Below are 20,800 nucleotides of genomic sequence, written 5' to 3' on the forward strand. Positions count from 1 at the left end.
TAAAAACCACTGCACGACTGTACCAGTGCACAAAATCAAACGAACTACTTAAAATGAGGTTCACCTGTCACACAGTTTAGAGGTTCTGCATAAGCAATTTCCATTTAGTAGCCCGGGCAACAGGAATTTTGGCTCAACGGCCGAGGTCTTCCCGGAATTACTCCAGGGCGGGCGGGAAGTCTCTACTGCACGGTGGGAAAGTCGCCTTCAGCGGATGGCGTGAGGGGGCTGGATCCCTACGGCCGTCTGCAAAGCAAGCAACTGGGCGGCCCAGGGAGCGTTCTCTCGGTGACTAGGAGGCCGCAGCCTCCTCAGCTCAGGGCTCGGCGCGTTGGCCGACAGAGCCACAGCAGCCGGAACCAAGAGGGTGACTCCCCCGGTTCCCCGGTCCCAGGGCCGGGCCGGGCCGAGGGGTCTCCCGCACTCCACGCAGGGGCGGCGGGGCGGGGCGCGTGACGCCAGGAGGAGTGACGCGAAGACGCAGCGCGACGCGGTGACGCACGCCCCTTTGTTGGCTCAGTAGCGGTGGCAGCGGCCGCGGAGGTGGCGCCGGGGACTGTTTTCTCTCGGAGGCCGGAGTGGAGCCGCGTCTGACTGGGGCGGGCGTCCAGCGGCCCCCTCGCTCCCGTCCTCCCTCCCTCCTCCGCACCCTCGCCGCCGCCGCCGCCAGCCACCAACTGCCAGCCGCCGCCCCCGGGAGGAGCCGCGGCCCACGGGGCTGGAGCCAGGCCTGCGTCCGGTCATCAGTGGGAGTCGGAGCGAGAGCCGGGGCCTCGGCGTCCCCGCCCTCTCCCCGCCTCAGGGCCAGCGTCCGTCGGGCCCCCGCGCGTCGCGCCATGGACTCAGACGAGGGCTACAACTACGAGTTCGACGAGGACGAGGAGTGCAGCGAGGAGGACAGCGGCGCCGAGGAAGAGGAGGACGAGGACGAGGACGAGCCGGACGATGATAACCTGGATCTGGGCGAGGTGGAGCTCGTGGAGCCCGGGCTGGGCGTCGGCGGGGAGCGGGACGGACTGCTGTGCGGGGAGACGGGCGGCGGCGGCGGCAGCGCTCTGGGGCCCGGAGGCGGCGGCGGCGGCGGCGGCGGCGGCGGCGGCGGCGGGCCGGGGCACGAGCAGGAGGAGGATTACCGCTACGAGGTGCTCACGGCCGAGCAGATCCTGCAACACATGGTGGAATGTATCCGGGAGGTCAACGAGGTCATCCAGGTGAGGGTGGCCGCCGCGCGTGCTTGGCCGGACCGGATCGTGGAGAGCATTAGGGCGGCCCGCGGGGCCCCCAGGGACGCGCCTGGGCCTGGTGCGCAGCCCAGCCGGGTGCCTCCCGGCCCTGTCTCTCCCTCGGCCCCTGCTGGGGATAGAGAGTGTCGGTAGCCGACCTTCGCCGGCTGGCCGGGTGTGGGGAGGTGCGCTGGGGGCGGTGCTTTCCAGATCCTATGGCGGAGGCCTCCGGCCGCCTAGGACTTCTGGAAGGCAGTTCCTGCCTGTCCCTGGATCCGGTGTCCTTCTTTTGGCCAGAATAGCGCCTACAGGGGCGGGGATGGGGTGGTGGTGCTGGTGGGGTTGGAGAGCAGCCTAAAGAATTGGGTGCCTAAGAGGGTTGCCCCAGCCTTCAGTGTCCCTTGAGCGCTTTTGGAAGGGGTTGAAGTAGGCCTAAGAGCAACTTGGTGTACGTTTGCCCCAAGTGGGCACCAGTTAATAAAGAAATGGATGTGCTTGGCAGTCTTAAGTGCCTACTTAAAGCTGGGGGAAGGGAACTGTTTATCGGAAAAGGTGCTGATGGCTTTTCCGATGGTGAGGCTTCTACTTACATCTTTTTACGCCTTTGCTGTTTGGAACCTAACTGCTACTTTTTCTAGTTGTAACGTATGACTTGAAGCTGTTGGAATAGTTATTGCACATTGCATACCCAGCCTTGCAGCTAAAACATAATGTCGTGTTACTATTTAGACAAGACTCTATTGTGAGTTAGAAAGTAGAGGCTTTCTGCTTTTGGACGAACTCCTTTCTCTGATAATTGCTATTGCGTGGTAAGTTAGGCTTGGTTTAACTTATTAACCACAGCTCATTTAACCTTCCTGTGGGTCAGATTATGCTTTTTTGAGCTTTATGAAATAAGAAGTTTACATTTGTTTGGAAAAAACAGTTATGATGGGAGGGTCAAGGATACAGTTGAAGAATAAAAATGAAAATCTGGATTCAGTGCAACTTTTAGAAAACACGAATTATATGGAAGGAAACTATACAAAAGCAGCAAGTTACTATTGACTTTTTCATGTCAGTCATTACTGCCCTCCCCTGCCCCCCTTAAATGGGTTGGCTAATATTCACAGGCAAATTAAAAGTATGAAACGAACTGCTTGTTGAGTTTGCATGAATAACAGATTTTTACAGTATTGTCTAGTAAGCAACACTTTTGAAAATTGCCCATTTGAAAACAGTTGTTTTGAATGATACTAAAAAAGTCTGATATCTAGTGCTATTACCAAATGACGGAAATCTCAAACTTCTTTATAGATAATGCAGTCTAAGGAAGAAATTGTAGGATTGTAGGAGGAAGTTAATACTGCTCTTTTTCTTATCCTAAACACATGTGAATTGAATTCTTAGGCTCCTAGATTGAGAAATTTTCTTCTTTTGAGGAAACTTCATTAAAAGAATCTACAATATAACCTTCAATTATCTTTTCATTTATTTATAACTATGTAAAATCTCATGTTTTGAGACATTTCCTAGCTTATTGACATTTTAATTAGCTGTAAAAAATACTTAGTTTTTTATCTTAGTCTGTTTTCATGTAGTTGAATCTCATCCAACTTTCTCAGGTCTTAGGTGTGTCTTAATCACTCAGGCCAAACCTTACAAGTTCTTTATGTCACTTCTGGAACAGAGTTGTAGCTAACGCATATGACATCATTCTTTCTTTGTTAGTTTAGGAGAGAGAGAAGGGAGAGGGAATAAAGGCGGATGGACTGAATTAATAAGAGCTACAAAATACAAGGGATTTTTAATGTCCTGCTTTTACCGTGTTTCCATGCCCGATTTTTTAAAACTCTTTTTTTCTAGTCTACTTCGTGTTAAGGACACATCTTAAGTAGAATTCCTGAATATATAAATATCTATTCCTTGTTAAAAGTTGATACTTAGAAATACCAATAAATCAAAGGATAGGAATTTCCCAGACCATCTTTTCTCCAAATGGTATACTTACCTAGACCTAAACGAGGCTTTGGTTATGTTATAGGGTATTTATGTTAATAGATTTAAACTTAAAAAGTTACATAGGTAGTACATGTACCTTGCAAGAAAAAAACTAAGGCAAGGAAAAAAAAAGACTAAGACTGCTACTCAGAGATTGAATTGTAGTTCTATTTCCAGACCTTTGGGTGAGCTGTATATATATATTTTAAACAACAGAATCATACTGTATGTTCTATTTATGTTTGAAGTAGAAAAAAGCGGGTTACAAAAAGAAGGAATCTCAGCAACTTTCTTCTGTCAGTAACTATTTTTCAAGTGCTTTTGTGGTTACAAATCTACACTAATTTATTCAATCAATCTTATTATTGGTCTTTTATGTTTTCTAGTTTATGGCTTTTTATAAACCTCATTGGGATGTCTTCATAGATAAATCTTTTGAATGTTTTGTTTTCTTGGGATAAGTTCAATTGTTGAGTCAAAGGATGTGCTTATTTTCAAGGCACTTGACACATACTACCTACCTCATTGCTTTCAGAAAAGTTATGCTAGTTTTCCCTCACCATTCAGTGCTTGATAGGGATAGTGGTCACCATTTAAAAACTGTTTTGTTTTTTTTTTTAACTGATAAGGTTGAACTTCTAACTTCTTTATTGGGCATTGATATTTCTTTTATAAATTGCCCTTTGCTTTTGCTTATTTTACCCCCTTTTGGGTTATTTATCTTTTATTGGCTTAAGACTTCGTTGTATTCATAGAGGCTTTAAATATCAGTAGTTTAGGTTTTTCAACTAGAAAAAACTAATGTTGGTTTAATGTCACAATAAGTTTCTTAAGTTTATCAAGAACCAATGGTTTATTTAGTTCACATTAGAGAGCTCACTGTTAATTCTAAAAAATTTAAATCCCTTGTTCCCCAGTGCTGCTTTTCAATATGAAATTCAGGCATGTTATTAGCGAATTGGCAGATTTGAAGAAAAAGATCGAAGTGTAAAGAATGCCAAGTTAATTTTTCCTTGGGAATTTGATTGCTTTTTCTGAGAGAGTAGTTCTGGTCAACAACAGATTAATACTGTTATTTGTATATATCTGCAGGTTCTACAATGAAATCAGTTAATACTTTTTCTTTTAGAAAACTCAGTATGCTGGCTTTCTGTAACTCTTCTTATAGTTTGCTTAATTTGGGCTTTTTTTGTTTAAATCCTTTGTGGCCACCTAGCTTACCTTTTGACCTTTTAAGAAAAGGTCGAGGATTTTCTTTAACCTGTATCAGTGATAGAGAAATGCTTAAAGCCCTTAACTTACCTGACTATATTAACTTAACTAGTAGTTAATGTTAAACAGTGGTTTTCTAATGTAATTGCTTAACTAGCTAGGTAATTTATTTAATGGCACAATTCTGCAGTTGAGGGATGTTTAAAGTTGCCATTGTTTTCTGTAACAATGTTCAGCATATATTGCTGTGCCTTGTGTGTGTGTGCCAGTCACTGTGTTAACTAGAGGGTATGGTTCTTGTCTAAAGGAGCCTGTAAAGTTGGGGAACGTAGAGGTCCTTGGGTTCCATTTCCAGAGATTGTTGTTCATTAGTTAAGTCTGAGTTGGAGCCTGAGCATCTGTGTATTTTTAGCCACTCCAGTGATAGTCCTGAGCATTGGAATAGTCATAGTTCATTCACTGTCATGATTTTGACTCAAGGAGAAAGAGAAGGGCAATAATAAATCTCAGGAATACCACAGGGTGTGCAGAGGAGGAGGGGCATGGGGTTGTTGGATATGAGTGGTCAGAGGAGGTATAGAGAAGTGGGTGAACATCTTACTATCATAAAATTTATTACACTAAATAACCTGTTTTAAAGACAACAGATATATCTAACCTTTACAGGGAAAATTTTCTGTTGGCTGCTGATTGGAACTCTTTCAAATTTCACCTATTAACAGAGTTAAAGAACTTCTCAGGTGAAATTTCAAGCACAAATTGATAGACAGTATATTCCAGCATATATTATGTATTGGCTTGGAGTAAGTTCTAGCCTTGGCTTTTCCTCTGACAAGTTAATTTACATCTTGGAACCTTCAGTTTTTGTTTTGCTTTGTTGTTTTTTTTTTTTTTAATCTGGGAAATTAAAACAAGAGTTGAACTACTAGATTGGGCCTCTTTACATTAATACATTATTTACCTGACATCCTTTTAAAGCCTCAGTTCATTGGAAAGGCTCATTGTTTCCAAAAAAACTGAATTCAAGTGTGCATATCAAGGTGAACTTAGCTGGCTAACCTGTTTGGGTAGAGAGGGGAAGGGAGGGAGGGAAGAGAGAGAGAGAATGTGTGTAGGTATGCGTGTGTACATGCATGTGTTGAATCTTTTAAGGTGTTTGGTATAGTTTATTCTTCTTGAACTGTTACCTTTTCCCAGCTGATCTTCTCAAGCTGTAAGTTTTGAATAATTACATTAATTCTTGAATAGCTTATGGCCGTCGTCTTGTGAATCAAGTTCTGGGGGTGGGGTCCAGCAGTCTTGTTTTAACAAGCCTTGCAGGTGATACTGGTGTAAGCTGAAGTTTTAGAATCACTGATCTAGTTGAAATTTAACAGCAGTGCTTCTCCATGTGTTATGACTACTGATAAATTACTACAGATGTGGGTTAAAGTTAGAAGGCAAGTTGTTTAAGAAACTAGTAAAAGGAAGATTTCAAGAGTCTGGTCAACACTTACTGGGTAATGATAGAGTTGGAGGGTATTTGTCATCATTGCTGCTATCCTTCAGATGAGGTGGTCTTTTTCAGTTATTTCAAATGTACAAACCAAACTAGTGACATCTCACATTCTGGATTGGAACACTTGGTTTTCCTTTCACCCTTTCCTATCCCCTGGGTTTCTTTTCTTTTTTTTTTTTTTTTTAAACAAAAACAGTTGTGAGAGTTTAACACACTGGAAGGGATGTAAGATCTCGGATGCTGTAAGTACACCTGCTTAGTGTACTGTACTAACTTAAAGAGAATATGAGGAGTTATTTTCAGGGTTCATGATCTCTTTGATTTTAGACACCCAAAACTATTAGGCCAGTAAGTATTTTATAATCAGGTGCTAAGTGGATAGTAATACATATGCATGGAAGAGAGGTCTGTGAGTGTTATCTGGAAGGTGGCTAGGATTTGAATGTATAGAAACGAGGGATAGAAAGCCATGCTAAGAAATTGAACTAAGTGAGAAAAAGGAAGGTGTCTGGGTAATGGTGAGGTCAGCTAAAGTAGAACAGAGATTATAAACTGTGGGTGATACTGTGGGTGATAGTGTTAGAAGCTGGAAGGTTTGGTAGATACTATGAGGAAACTTAGGCAGAAGTCATCATATTAAGATTCGTTTCCTTTGGGTTTGACTCGTGGGAGATACGTGTCAGTTATCTTTAGCCCTTTATTATCCCAAAATTTAATGGCTTAAAAACATTCATTATATCCCACAGTTTCCATGGGTCTGACAATTACGGGTACAGTTTAGCTGGGTGCCTCTGACTCAGGGTCTCTTCAAGGCTGCAACCAGATATCAGTCTTAGAACTAAGATGAATTGCAGTTCTTAGGGCTTGACTGGGGGAAGATCCCCTTCCAGGCTCACTCATGTAGCTGTTGGCAGGCTTAAGATTTTCACTGGCTCGTTTTGGTTAGTCATCAGTTCTTTGCTATATGGGCTTCTCCAGAAAATGACTTGTTAACACTGTAGCTTCTTCCATTCAGAGCAGGAGTCTGGGCTCCCAACATGGAAGCCAAAGTCTTTCTATAACCTCATCTCAGAAGTGACAGCCTATCACTTTGCTATATCTTAGTTGTTACAAGTAACTCAATAAATCCACACATTTAGGAGGGGATTACACAGAAGTGTGAAAACCCAGAGGGCAGGGATCTGTTGGGTCATTTTAGAGGCTGCCTGCCATGATATATATATATATATGTCTACTTAGTGAAGAGGTGAATGACAACTATTATACAGTGCTTATCTAGCCTGTCAATTTATATACTTAGGGAAAAGGCATAGTAGTTTGGATTTTTTATTTTGAATTAACCACAAATTATTTGTATTGGCACTGCAAAGCATTATTAAACATTATGATAAGCATTCGTAGTTACCTTTCAGTGGCTGAAATTAAAAGAATAGTTTGCAGTCTCAAAATTGGCAGGGATTTGAGATTCTTCAGTCCACTGATATTTAAAAGGTTTATTAAAATTTTTTTAACTTCCTAAACTACATAATGGGAGGGCCTGGGGATTTTATTATCACACTTTCTGTTTTAAGATTATATATTCACATGCAGCTGGGAGAAATAATGCAGAGAGATCCCACATACCTTTTACTGATTTTTATGCAAAACTCTAGCATAATATCACAACCAGTATGTTGACATTGATGCAGTCTACTCATCTTACTAAGATTTCTTTACCAGAAGACTTTTTGAAATTCAGGCACTCGAACCCCACCCCAGACTAAGTAAATGGGTCTTTGGGAGTTTGGACCAGGCATTGTCTAATTCAACAGAAATCTTCCCTGAATTATTTTAATGCACAGCCAGGTTGAGAGCCCATGTTCTTGTCCCAAGTCTCTAAAGAATCCTCTCTGTAATATTCCAATCTCTGCTTAACTACAGATAAATGGCAGGGAGCTATTTTGTGATGCAGCTCGTTCAGAGATGAACTCTTGATTTTAAAAAAAATGGAATTAAAATCTGCTTCCATTTTAACTCACCCACTGTTTCTGGAGTGGACCTCTGGGAGAAGTTTTTTTTAAACATAATTGTTTAGAAGTGTGAAGGACTCTCCTGAAATTAATCCCCCTTTTTTCATTCCTGTTAGGACACTGAACCTCTGTCTTTGACTATGCACATTGCCTACTTCTCTGTTTTCCATTAGACACTGTCTTTTAACAGGCATAGTGTCACAGGCCATAACTTTACTAAGAACTTGACAATATACACACAGGTAGGTCATTCCTTGATTTTGACACTATGATACCATGTAACTTTGTAAATAGCTTAATTCCCATTAAACAGGATAAATAGAAGAATGAGAATTAATTTAGGTTGACATTTGATGGTCTCTTACAAGTAAGAGATGATCTATATAATAAGAGGCTTCTTCTAACCTAAGAATGACTGAATCCTTTAGAGCCCATGGAGATAGTGGCAGTCCTTGCCTTATTTTTAGTGTTTATTTAAAGCCTAATGTATTTAAAACAAAGCCAAACAAAACTGCCCAAGCTAATTAAAATGTGGGCTAATAGTGCATCTTCAGTCCTAAAAAACCGCATATTTTGTAGAATCAGTACATTCCTACAATCATAAATCATATGTAATTTAAGATTCTTCCTAAATTTTTGCTGTTGCCTAAATTTTCATCAGCCAGTGGCAAGTGGTCATCTGGCTTGATCTTAATACCTTTTTTCTTGATGTTATTGTGGTGCTTAGTAGATGCCCAGTGGTATTTAAATTAAATTGATGGGTAGTTTGATATCTTAGAAGGCTAGCTTTATAAATTGTTACTCAGCTAGCAAGCAGTTTGGGCAGATTAACTTTTCAGAGGAAAACTTTTTTTCACTTTTAAAAATGAGAATACTAGTATTGAAGCCAAAAGGTTATGAGGATTTAAATGAGAAATGCCAAATACTATACTGGGAGTTTTACCATGTAATTTTTTTTTCTTAACGTAAACATTGTTCAGTAGCATTTTCCTTTTTTGCTGTGCTCCATTTAAAGGAATTGTCACAATTGACCTGACACTTAATACATTTTGGCAAAAAGTGCAGCAGATAATGAAGTATTAGGTAACATTTCCTTATTACTAAGACATTTGTTTAGACAATGCTAAGAATAGCTATAATCCCAGACACTTCTCCTCAGGCTTTGCCATCTCCTTTGAAACTGTCATACTTCTAATTCAAATATTAGCTGACTCCAATTACTTGATAATGTATCCTTTCTCTTAATCACAATTGTTTATTTTTTAAGGGACTAAGTATAAGTTAGAGAGTTTCTGATTCTTAGCAACTATTTATAAGTAAAAACTTCTAATGTAGACACATTGAAACTTACGACATTTTGGGCAGGTAGTTATCTGAAACCCATTGGAAACCCAAATTTACTGCTTTCTCTTCTCAAGGCTTTTCTTCCTTTGAGTGACTTACCAGTTAATTATTCTTGGATTTTGAAAGTCGTCCTTTTCTCCCCCCTGCATTTCCCATATACAATTAGCCCTGATCAGGTTACTTCTGAAATTTGTTTTATGTTATTCTCTTCTTTTTAACTACCTAATCCTAATCTAGGACCTCTTTTTATTTTGCCTCCTTGTCACTAGGCTTCCAGTCTACCTACCAAATAGAAATATAGTAGTCATTTTCCTTATCTTCCCAGTCCTTTCTAAGTCTGGTCCAGATTCCCTAGTATGGCATCCGTAATTCCTTAGTAAGTTATCCAATATGGCTTCCGCATCTTGATGTTAGCTAATTTTTTCAGTTTCATCTGCTGCTTTTCCTGATTCTCCCACCACCTTCAGTTGCACTACTTATAATTCCTTAATATGCAATACACATTTGTGGGTTTGTTTTTTTTTTTAACTAATTTTATTTATGCTGGTCTCTCTTGTACTCTTTTATTGTGTATCTGAATCAGACCCTGTTTAGACATTAACCCTATTTCTTAGCAGGTGTCTCTTTACCATTGCAGTGCTTCCTTGTCTGTGTTTGTGTAGCACTTGATATGGATGTTTGGTGTAGCCTACATGAGGTAGTAACATAGTCATCATCTTACCTCTGTCCCTCTAGCTAGCTAGATACGAGGGTTTTGAGGGTGAGAGCTGAGTCTTCTTCATCCATAGCATATGGCCCACTAACAGTCTCTGACGTAGTAGAAACTTAGTAAATGCCTGGTTTGTCCTTGCCTAGTAAATGCTTGCTGCCTCAGTTTCCTTATCTGTAAACCAAAGGGAGCCAGACAGGATTTTCTTCTGACAGTAATAAATTATTTTATGATTTATAGAAAATGCTATAGTGATAGTGTAAGAAAGTGGCAAGAAAAAAGTATTTAAATTCCAAGAGGACATGTTTTTTTAAGGCCTCTGAATAAATAGCTACCTTTTTCGATTAATCTTTATTATTTGCATGTAGTTCCCTGGCACATTATATGAACAGTGTTGAAACCAATTAAATTACTCTAATACAGTACTGAAAGTATGGTCCATGAGAGCAAAACTATTGTATGATAATACTAAGAAATTATTTGCCTTTTTTAATGTGCTGACATTTGTTCTGATAGTACAGAAGCAGTGGGTGGATAAAACCATAGGAATCTTAGCACAGATCAAATCAATGGCATCAAACTACACTAGTAGTCATTGTATTCTTTGCCACCACATACTCAGTAAAAAGAATCAGTTTCACTTATTGTCCTGGATGAAGCAGTAAAAATTACTAGTTTTATTATATCTTATCCCTTAAATTAAGTACACTTAAGAAGTGCACTGAAGTACCCTTGAGAAGAAATTGGAAGTATACATGAAGCATTTCTGCATACTAAAATACAGTTGTTGTCTTGAAAAAAAATTGTGTGATGTTTGATTTGTGAGTTGAACAAGTTGCTTGTTTGATAGAACACCATTTTTACTTGAAAGAATGACAAACTGGTTATTTAAAGAAATAGCAAATAAACATGGGAAACATTTCTTCAGATTAATGAAACACCTGTCATTTCAAGGATAACTGCTTACAGTATATTGCCAATGATAAACATTTTTTAAGTGAAAATTAGAATTTTGGAAAACTGTGTGCCACTGTGAGACTGACAGCTTCTTATTACTTAAAAACTTTTGATGAGATGTTGCATAATAAAATATATCAACCTTTGGAAGATCTGCATAACATAATGAACCAATACTTTCCAAATGACCAGTTTTCCAGTGACCAATTGTGGTATTCACAATTCTGCATTGGCAAACGATTCATTGAAAGTACAAGACAGACCACCTGATTTTTTTTTTATTATTAAGGTATCATTGATATACAATCTCATGCTTAGGTTTCACAGGAGCAACATTGTGGTTACTACATTCCCCCTATTATCAAGTCCCCACCACATACCCCATTACAGTCACTGTCCATCAGCATAGTAAGATGCTATAGAGTCACTACTTGTCTTCTCTGTGCTACACACTTCCTTCCCTGTGCCCCTCCCTATATTATGTGTGCTAATCATAATGCCCCTTAATCCCCTTATCCCTCCCTCCCCACCCACCCTCCCCAGTCCCTTTCCCTTTGCTAACTGTTAGTCACTTCTTGGGTTCTGTGAGTCTGCTGCTGTTTTGTTCCTTCAGTTTTGCTTTGTTCTTATATTCCACAGGTGAGTGAAATCATTTGGTACTTGTCTTATTCCACCTGGCTTATTTCACTGAGCATAATACCCTCCAGCTCCATCCATGTTGTTGCAAGTGGTCGGATTTGTTTTCTTGTGGCTGAATAATATTCCACTATGTATATGTACCACATCTTCTTTATCCATCATCTACTGATGGACACTTAGGTTGCTTCCATTTCTTGGCTATTGTAAATAGTGCTGCAGTAAACATAGGAGTTCATATGTCTTTTTGAAACTGGGCTCCTGCATTCTTAGGGTAAATTCCTAGAAGTGGAATTCCTGGGTCAAATGGTATTTCTATTTTGAGTTTTTTGAGGAACCTCCATACTGCTTTCCATAATGGTTGAACTAATTTACATTCCCATTCCCACCAGCAGTGTAGGAGGGTTCCCCTTTCTCCACAACCTTGCCAACATTTGTTGTTGTTTGTCTTTTGGATGGTGGCCATCCTAACTGGTGTGAGATGATACCTCATTATGGTTTTAATTTGCATTTCTCTGATGATTAGCGATGTGGAGCATCTTTTCATGTGCCTGTTGGCCATCTGAATTTCATCTTTGGAGAAGTGTCTGTTCAGATCCTGTGCCCATTTTTTAATTGGATTATTTGCTTTTTGTTTTGTTGAGGTGTGTGAGCTCTTTATATAATTTGGATTCAACCCCTTATCGGATCTGTCATTTATGAATATATTCTCCCATAATGTAGGATGCCTTTTTTTTTCTACTGATGGTGTCCTTTGTTGTACAGAAGCTTTTTAGTTTGATATAGTCCCACTCACTCATTTTTGCTTTTGTTTCCCTTGCCTGTGGAGATATGTTCATGAAGAAGTTTTTCATGTTTATATTCAAGGTCAGTCTTAGAAGGTTGTATTTTTCTAGGAAGTTGTCCTTTTCTTTTAGGTTATTCAGTTTGTTAGCATATAGATTTTCATAGTGTTCTCTAATAATTCTTTGTATTTCTGTGGTGTCTGTTGTGATTTTTCCTTTCTCATTTCTGATTCTGTTTATGTGTGTAGATTCTCTTTTTCTCTTAAGTCTGGCTAGGGGTTTATCTATTTTGTTTGTTTTCTCAAAGAACTAGCTCTTGGTTTCATTAATTTTTTATGCTGTTTTATTCTCAATTTTATTTCTTCTCTGATATTTATTATGTCCCTCCTTCTGCTGACTTTGGACCTCATTTGTTCTTCTTTTTCCAGTTTCAGTAATTGTGAATTTAGACTATTCATTTGGGATTGTTCTTCCTGCTTTAAATAGGCCTGGACTGCAATATATTTTCCTCTTAGAACTGCCTTCACTGTGTCCCACAGAAGTAGGGGCATTGTGCTGTTGTTTTCATTTGTCTCCACATATTGCTTGATCTCTGTTTTGATTTAGTCAATGATCCATTGATTATTTAGAAGCATGCTGTTAAGCCTCCGAGCCTTTTTGCTTTCTTTGTACAATTTATTTCTAGTTTTATACCTTTGTGATCTGAGAAGTTGGTTGGTAGAATTTCAGTCTTTTTGAATTTACTGAGGCTCTTCTTGTGGCCTAGTATGTGGTCTATTCTGGAAAATGTTCCATGTACACTTGAGAAGAATATGTATCTTGCTGCTTTTGGTTGTAGAGTTCTGTACATGTCTGTTAGGTCCATCTGTTCTAATGTGTTGTTCAGTGCCTCTGTGTCCTTACTTATTTTCTGTCTGTTTGATCTGTCCTTTGGAGTGAGTGGTGTGTTGAAATCTCCTAAAATGAATGCATTGCATTCTATTTCCTCCTTTAATTCAGTTCATATTTGTTTCACATATGTAGGTGCTCCTGTGTTGGGTGCATAGATGTTTTAATGGTTATATCCTCTTGTTGGACTGACCCCTTTATCATTATGTAATGTCCTTCTTTGTCTCTTGTTACTTTCTTTGTTTTGAAGTCTATTTTGTCTGTTACAAGTACTGGAACACCTGCTATTTCTCCCTATTGTTTGCATGAAATATCTCTTTCCATCCCTTCACTTTTAGTCTGTGTATGTCTTTGGGTTTAAGATTAGTCTCTTGTAGGTAGCATATAGATGTGCCTTGTTTTTTTGTCCATTCTCTTGCTCTGTATCTTTTGATTGGTGTATTCAGTCCATTTACATTTAGGGTGATTATCGATAGATATGTACTTACTGCCATTGCAGACTTTGGATTCACGTTTACCAAAGGTTCAAGGGTAGCTTCTTTACTATCTAAACATCAGACTTAACTCACTTGCTATGCTTTTATAAACACAGTGTGATGATTCTTTACTTCTCTCTCTTCTTTTTCTTCCTCCTCCACTCTTTATATGTCACTCTTTTTATTCTGTACTCTTTTGTGTTTCCCTTGACTGACTTTGTGGATAGCTGATTTTATTTTGCATTTAGTTATTATTTGGTTGGTCTACTTTCTTTGATGTGGTTTTATTTTCTCTGGTGACATCTGTTTAGCCTTAGGAGCACTTCCAACTCTAGCAGTCCCTTTAAAATACACTGTAGAGATGGTTTGTGGGAGGTAAATTCCCTCAACTTTTGCCTATCTGGGAATTGTTTAATCCTGCCTTCAAATTTAAATGATAATCTTGCTGGATACAATATTCTTGGCTTGAAGCCCTTCTCTTTCATTGCACTGAAGATATCATGCCATTCTCTTCTGGCCTGTAAGGTTTCTGCTGGGAAGTCTGATGATAGCCTGATGGGTTTTCCTTTGTAGGTGATCTTTTTTCTCTCTCTGGCTGCATTTAATACTCTGTCCTTGTCTTTGATCTTTGCCATTTTAATTATTATATGTCTTGGTGTTGTCCTCCTTGTGTCCCTTGTTGTGGGAAATCTGTGGATGTCCGTGGTCTGAGGGACTATTTCCTTCCCCAGAATGGGAAAGTTTTCGATGATTATTTCTTCAAAGACACTTTCTATCCCTTTTTCTCTCTCCTATTCTTCTGGTACCCGTATAATGTGAATATTGTTCTGTTTGGATTGGTCACACAGTTCTCTTAATATTCTTTCATTCATAGAGATTCTTTTTTCTCTCTCTGCCTCAGCTTCTCTGTATTCCTATTCTTTGATTTGTATTCCATTAACAGTCTCTTCCACCTTATTTAGTCTGCTCTTAAGTCCTTCCAGAGATTGTTTCATTTCTGTTATCTCCCTCTGGACTTCATCCCTTTGCTCTTCCATATTTCTCTGCATGTCCATTAGCATGCTTGTGACTTGTATTTTGAATTCTTTTTCAGGAAGATTGGTGATTTCCATCTCACCAGGCCCTCTCTTTGGCGTTTGAGGAATTTTGGACTGAACAAAGTTCTTCTCCTTTTTCATGGTGATGGAAGTGATCGCTGGGAAGTGGGGCATGTGTCAGCTGGGACACAAAGTCCCTTCCTGCTTGCTGGTCATCTTGCCCGTTTCCACTGCCTGTGCTGGTCAACCACACACAGGGAGCAGCCTCTGGGTTAATCCCTTGTGCTGCTGTGGGCGGGGTGGCCCTCGGGATGACCTAGGGCACTGGTGGGGGTTGCAGGCAATCAGCGCATGTTTGCCGTGAGAACAGAGCTCCTATGTGCTTTCCGGACTCTGCGCTGGATTCCTCTGCCTGTTTTGGTCATTTGCGCCCAGGGTGTAACCTCTGGGTTAAGCCCCTGAACTTCCATGGGTGGGGTGGCCCTCGGGGTGGCCTACAGCACTGGCAGGGGTTTTAGGCAAGCAGTGCGTGTTCACAATGAGAATAAAGCCCCTTTGTGCCTTCTGGACTGTGCGCTGGTGTCCACTGTCTGTGTCGGTCGACCGCAGGCAGGGGGCAGCCTCAGGGTCTGGCTCTGTTAGCTACACGCTGGGAGAAGCCTCTGTGTGGTTGCTGTGGACGGTGCTGCTCCCTGGTTGCTCTGCAGCAGTGGTGAGTCAGCCCGTTTGCTTGCAGTGCCGGTTGGGGGGAATGAACGGCAGGCTGCTTATGGCCTTGAGGTGCTTCACAACTGCATTGCCACCCAGGGGTTTAGGGCGCCTGAAGTACCTTAAAGTTCCCAGCCTGCTGGGCTGTGTGTGCCAGGACGATTTTGTCCACCTGTTAAAACCTTGTCCTTTTAAGACTTCTAAAGTGCCCGCTTTTCTTTTGTCCCAGGGTAGCCGGCTGTGGGAACCTGTTCACAGTGTTAGTCTCGGATTTTACTTCTCTATTCCTCTAATATCCAGTACACCATGCAATGTGTGTCTGTGTTTCTGGTGCAGATTGCTATGACTGGTTATTTAGCAGTCCTACTCCCTCCCCACTCTGTTTCTTTTCCTCCCACCAGTGAGCTGGGGTGGAGGGAGTGCTTGGGTCCTGCTGGGTCATGACTTTGTATCTTACCCTTTCTGTGAGATTTAAGTTATCGCAGATGTAGCCTGGTTGGTGTACTGTATCTTCTGGTCACTCTTTTAGAAATAGTCATATTTGCTGGATTTTCAAAATATGTATGGTTTTGGGAGGAGATTTCCAACACCCTACTCATGCCGCCATCTTGGGGATGTCATCCTATCTTTCAGTCTACTGTTCATCACTTAAGTTCTTACGAAGTGAAACTTAGAGTGGGCTTCCTATTGTTTAATATTACTTCAGGTTGAATATTCAGTAATTTTCCTTTGAGAAGAAAGTGTATACAGTTGACCCTAGAATGACATGGGTTTGAACTGTGTAGGTCCACTTACATGCAGATTTATTTCAGTAAACATTGGAAAATATTTTGGAGATTTGCAACAGTTTGAAAAAACATTTCTTTTCTCTAGCTTACTGTATTGTTAAAATACAGTGTATAATTTATGTAACATACAAAATGTATTATTTGACTATTTATTAGCAAGACTTATTATCAGCAAGGCTTCCATTCGGCAGTAGGCTATTAGTAATTAAGTTTTGGGGGAGTCAAAAGTTATACTCAGATTTTTGACTTGGCAGGGTTGGTGACCCTAAGCCCTGCATTGTTTAAGGATCAACTGCTTATAACTTTTTTACCAATCTAACTTTTTAATTGTTTCATTAGCTCTGAACATTTTATCTGTTTTCTGTAATCATCTCAGCTCATATTGCAATGATACCATTAATTATAGCTGGCTATTGGGACTGTGTCTGAAAGTCGACTTATAATGTTGTATTCCACCTGACTAAAAGTGAAAAGGGTGAAAATAGGACTTAAAATTTTACAAATCCTCTAGTCCCTTAGGAATGAAAGTATAACATATAAACAATAGCTAAAGAATTAAGGGTGGGACTAAACTTACCTAATCTTTGTTTCAAACCAGAATTAACAAAATTTTTGATCCACATAAAGTCAGATTAACAAGGATGAAAGGGGTTTTATAGTTATTCTGGCCAACTATTTACCATACTACTCTATAAAGTGGTCCCTGACCCTATTCTTAACCCTCTACTATGATTTTAAACTCCCACACTGCTACTGGAAATGTGCACATTTTATATTTGAACAGCTCTGATTTCTAGTTCTTCCATATATTAATATTTTTCTCTCTAGCTTTTTACTTGAGCCTACCTTGTTCTAATCCTTGCTCTTGCTCATTATAGCCTTTCTATGATTATAAAGACTTATTTAACATACTGGAGACTACCAATGTGTTAAATTTTACCCAGGCTAATATTTTTTTTGTACAGTATCCAGGAAAAAGCTCCTGCTTTACTCCTCATGGCCTGTTGATTGGGCCTGTTGCACTGGTATTTTGGATTCACACGTGTTGTGAGTCTTCTTAAGCAGAAAGTGACGTCACGTAAGGTAGAGCACTGCAGCAGCACATTTGCACTCTGTTCAGTTTGAATAGATGACAAGGCAAAGGTGGGGTTGTTTGTTCATGCCCCCATTGCAGACACTGGCAGGTTTTGCAGTGACACCTGAATGGGTAACTCATCTTGGTGTTACCATGTTAATAGTTTGGGGTTTTGAGTTCTGTCTGTTTCCTCTGACTCTGCATTCATAAAAACAAAAGCAGTTGCTAGATAGTGTTAACTAGTTATGAGTAAAATGTTTTCTACCTTTTTTAAGCTTCTGAGTCAGTTTAAGTGAAGAATATCCTGAAATTACAATGCAAACTTATCTTTGTGAATTAGGATTTTCTTCATTCTGTGTAATCAAAGCAAAATACAGAAAGTATTAAGTTACATTTTGATGTCAGTATAGGTGAACTCTTCTCCATAACCTCTGATTTAAAAAATAAATAACAGCCTTAGTATTCTAAGAGTATTGATGACCTCCTTTTAGGATTTAAAAAATTTTATTGTTGACTATGCATTTATTTTCTTGGCTTAAAATGCAAAAAGTCCAAAAAATTTAAAAAGTAAAAAATATTTCATGTCAATATCTTTACTACCTGATTTCCTCCTTCAGGGACAACCACTGTTACTAGTATCTGCATTCTTAGTACTTTTCTCTTAAAAGTAGGATCTCCACTCTTCCCTAACCCGATTTTTTTAATCTTCCTTTTAAGACCCTAATATATTATGATAATTTTATGAATTTCAGGGTTCCTGAAAATATTGCTTCAGTTTAATTGGAACAGTATATAAGTACTTGATTAATTTTTATCAGCTAATCTTTTTTAGCTGCTGTACTGTACTGGGAGAATGCAGATAGTGTGCAATGCTTTAAAGAAGCATATATAAATAAATTACAATACAGTGATGTGTGCAGTAGTGTAGAACTATAGGCCCATACAAGGAATGTTTAATACTATTTTCTGGGAAGGAGTGACAAATCTTTAGTAGGTCTGATGCTGGATTTTGAAAAATGAATAGTGTTTCATTAGGCAGATGGGGATAGAAATGGCATTTCAGCAGAGGAGAAGGAAGAGTAGAATGTATAAAGGCAGAAGCTTTTGATGGTCTGGTATGGTGAATGAACAATGAAGAATTGGATATTGCTAAAATTACTGGTACCTAGTACGGTAGGAGCTGGGGCCAGACGGGCAGTTTTTGAAAAGCTTTAGCATAGTGCTAAATGAGATGAATTTATCCCTCATACTTAGGTGAAACTTTAAACTTTTACAGTTGACTCTTGAACAAAATGAATTTGAACTGTGTGGGTCCACTTACATGCAGATTTTTTTTCAATAAATATATAGGAAATATTTTGTTGGTGACAATCTGAAAAAATTTCTCTTTATGGTAAGAATACAGTATATAGTACATATACAACATATGTATTAATCAACTGTTTGTTATTGGTAAGGCTTTTGGTCAACAGTAGGATATTAGTAAAGTTGTTGGGGAGTCCAAAGTCAACACGTGAAATTTCTACCATATGTCGGGAATGATTTTATGCCAAACCCCTATGTTCAAGGGTCAACTGTCAATCAATATGGGATTAGTATTTAGAAAGACCACTTTGCTTGAGTACAGGGAGTGAGAACAGGATGAGATTAGGAAGCTGGGAGAGTAGTGAGAAGTCTGTTACATTAATTTGAGCATGAAATATATGATGAAGTTATTAGCAAGGCTAGAATAGAGGAGAGTAGGGAGAAGCATTCAAGATAATAGGATGTAAGTAGAATCCATGAAAATTGGTAAATTATTTTATTAGGAGACAGTAGCTTAGTGGTTAAGTTTTTGGCATTATTTAGAATTAAATTCAGTTCCAGCTTTGCCTTTTAAGGCAGATGTATGACTTTTTATCAGTTATTTAATTTTAATAGATTCTCATTCCTCAACTGTAAAATGGCTATTATAACAGTGTAGTTGAAGCTTTTAGCAGCCTTCATTTAACTAACTTCTTGAATTAATAGTTCCTCTCCATTCCTTCAGTAAAATAGACCTATTTGATGTCAATAGCAAGAAGCTCTCAGCTTGTTGGCCTTTCTAGATAAGTAAAGCTAAATGATGCTGTTAACCAGTCACAGTGGGCCTCATATTTTATGATGCCACTTATATGAAATATCCAGAGTAAGGAAATGCATAGAGACAAAAAGTAGGTCAGTGGTTGTCAGACTGGGTGGGGGAAAGGGAGAATGGGAGTGACTGCTATTGGGTATGGGGTTTCTTTCTAGGGTGATGAAATGTTCCAAAAATTATGGCTGACACAAATATGTGTCACGACTCTGAATATAATCAAAAGCACTGAAGTATACACTTTAAAAGTGAATTATATAGTATATGAATTACATCTCAATAAAATTACCATTGGAAAAATTAATATTCATACCACCTTCACATTTCCCCAGTTGTCCAGTACATCTTCTATAGCTTTTCTTCCAGTCTAGGATTCAGTCAAGGATCTTGCATTATATTTGATTATCACGTCTTATTACTTGCTCATATTTTTGATGGGTTACAATAAGAAATGTATAAATGGTTATAGATGCTTTGGAAATAAAAGGGGAAAAATGTTTCTCCTCAGTCTTTCTTAAACATACAGCATGGGTCTATATTACTTTAGATGCATGCAAAACAAAATATTAGATTAAATTAAAATGGCTTTTATATGGATGTAAGCTTTTGATGAAGCTTAAGCCAAGTTATCATTTTGAGGTGTTAAAGTGTTTTTTAAAAAAGAACTTTCAGAAGCTTCTTCAGGTATGAGTATTGCTTGAATGGATTTGAAGTAACAGAAATCTAGCTTTTAAAGATATTGCTGATAGTTTTGTATAATTAGTGTTTTACTGTATCTTGGTAGTTGGCCTAAATGACACTATATCCTTTTACGCCCCCAAAGTTCTCTAAATATGGTGCTAGCAACCATTTTTACACACAAAGATAAGAAAATATAGAATGGTAAAATGCTGAAATACGACTTTTATTCAGTGATTCCAAATATAATTGCATAGATGTTGACATTATAGTAGAAATGTTTTGTGTGTAAAAATTGCCATTTTAATTTTGGCATAGAAAGTGTTTAGATGTAATGTTTTTTGTGTATTAAAGGGCTATCTTTAATTGAAAAAATTGTGTCACATAGCTACAGAAGGGCCTATTTTATCTGTAACTGTCAATGGTATTAAAAATACTGATTTTGCCTGTTGCAGGGATACTATTTCTACTTGAAAGAAGGGAATAATACAGAAATCAAGAATACTTTGGGCATATGTGTGGGAGGGTTGTAGTCCTGAAGTTCAGGTATTTTACTATATAATAAAGGTAGATATGTATTCTTCTGGTTTCCCCCTCCCCTTTATATATCTTGATTATAATTTTTATCAAGTCTATCTGGCCTTTGCCGCTGTGGCCCATTGATCTGTCCATCTGTCTGTTGCA

At 39.1% G+C, this 20,800-nt stretch overlaps 1 protein-coding gene across 2 annotated transcripts in view; it reads left to right on the forward strand.

Moving 5' to 3' along the window:
* The first annotated feature begins 524 nt into the window (after window positions 1-524).
* ARIH1 (ariadne RBR E3 ubiquitin protein ligase 1) overlaps window positions 525-20,800 on the forward strand; it is a 133,244-nt gene continuing 112,968 nt past the window's right edge. Inside the window, exon 1 of one of the 2 annotated variants that reach the window (XR_008992666.1) lies at window positions 525-1,211. Coding sequence is in view for 1 of the 2 variants with exons in the window: in XM_036907797.2 (XP_036763692.2) it covers window positions 837-1,211 (375 nt within the window). In the remaining variant the exon portion in view is untranslated. The remainder of the gene's footprint in view (window positions 1,212-20,800) is intronic. The other variant, XM_036907797.2, reaches the window with a different exon arrangement.

Source organism: Manis pentadactyla, chromosome 11, assembly GCF_030020395.1.
Source record: "Manis pentadactyla isolate mManPen7 chromosome 11, mManPen7.hap1, whole genome shotgun sequence".
NCBI classification, from domain to species: Eukaryota; Metazoa; Chordata; class Mammalia; order Pholidota; family Manidae; genus Manis; species Manis pentadactyla.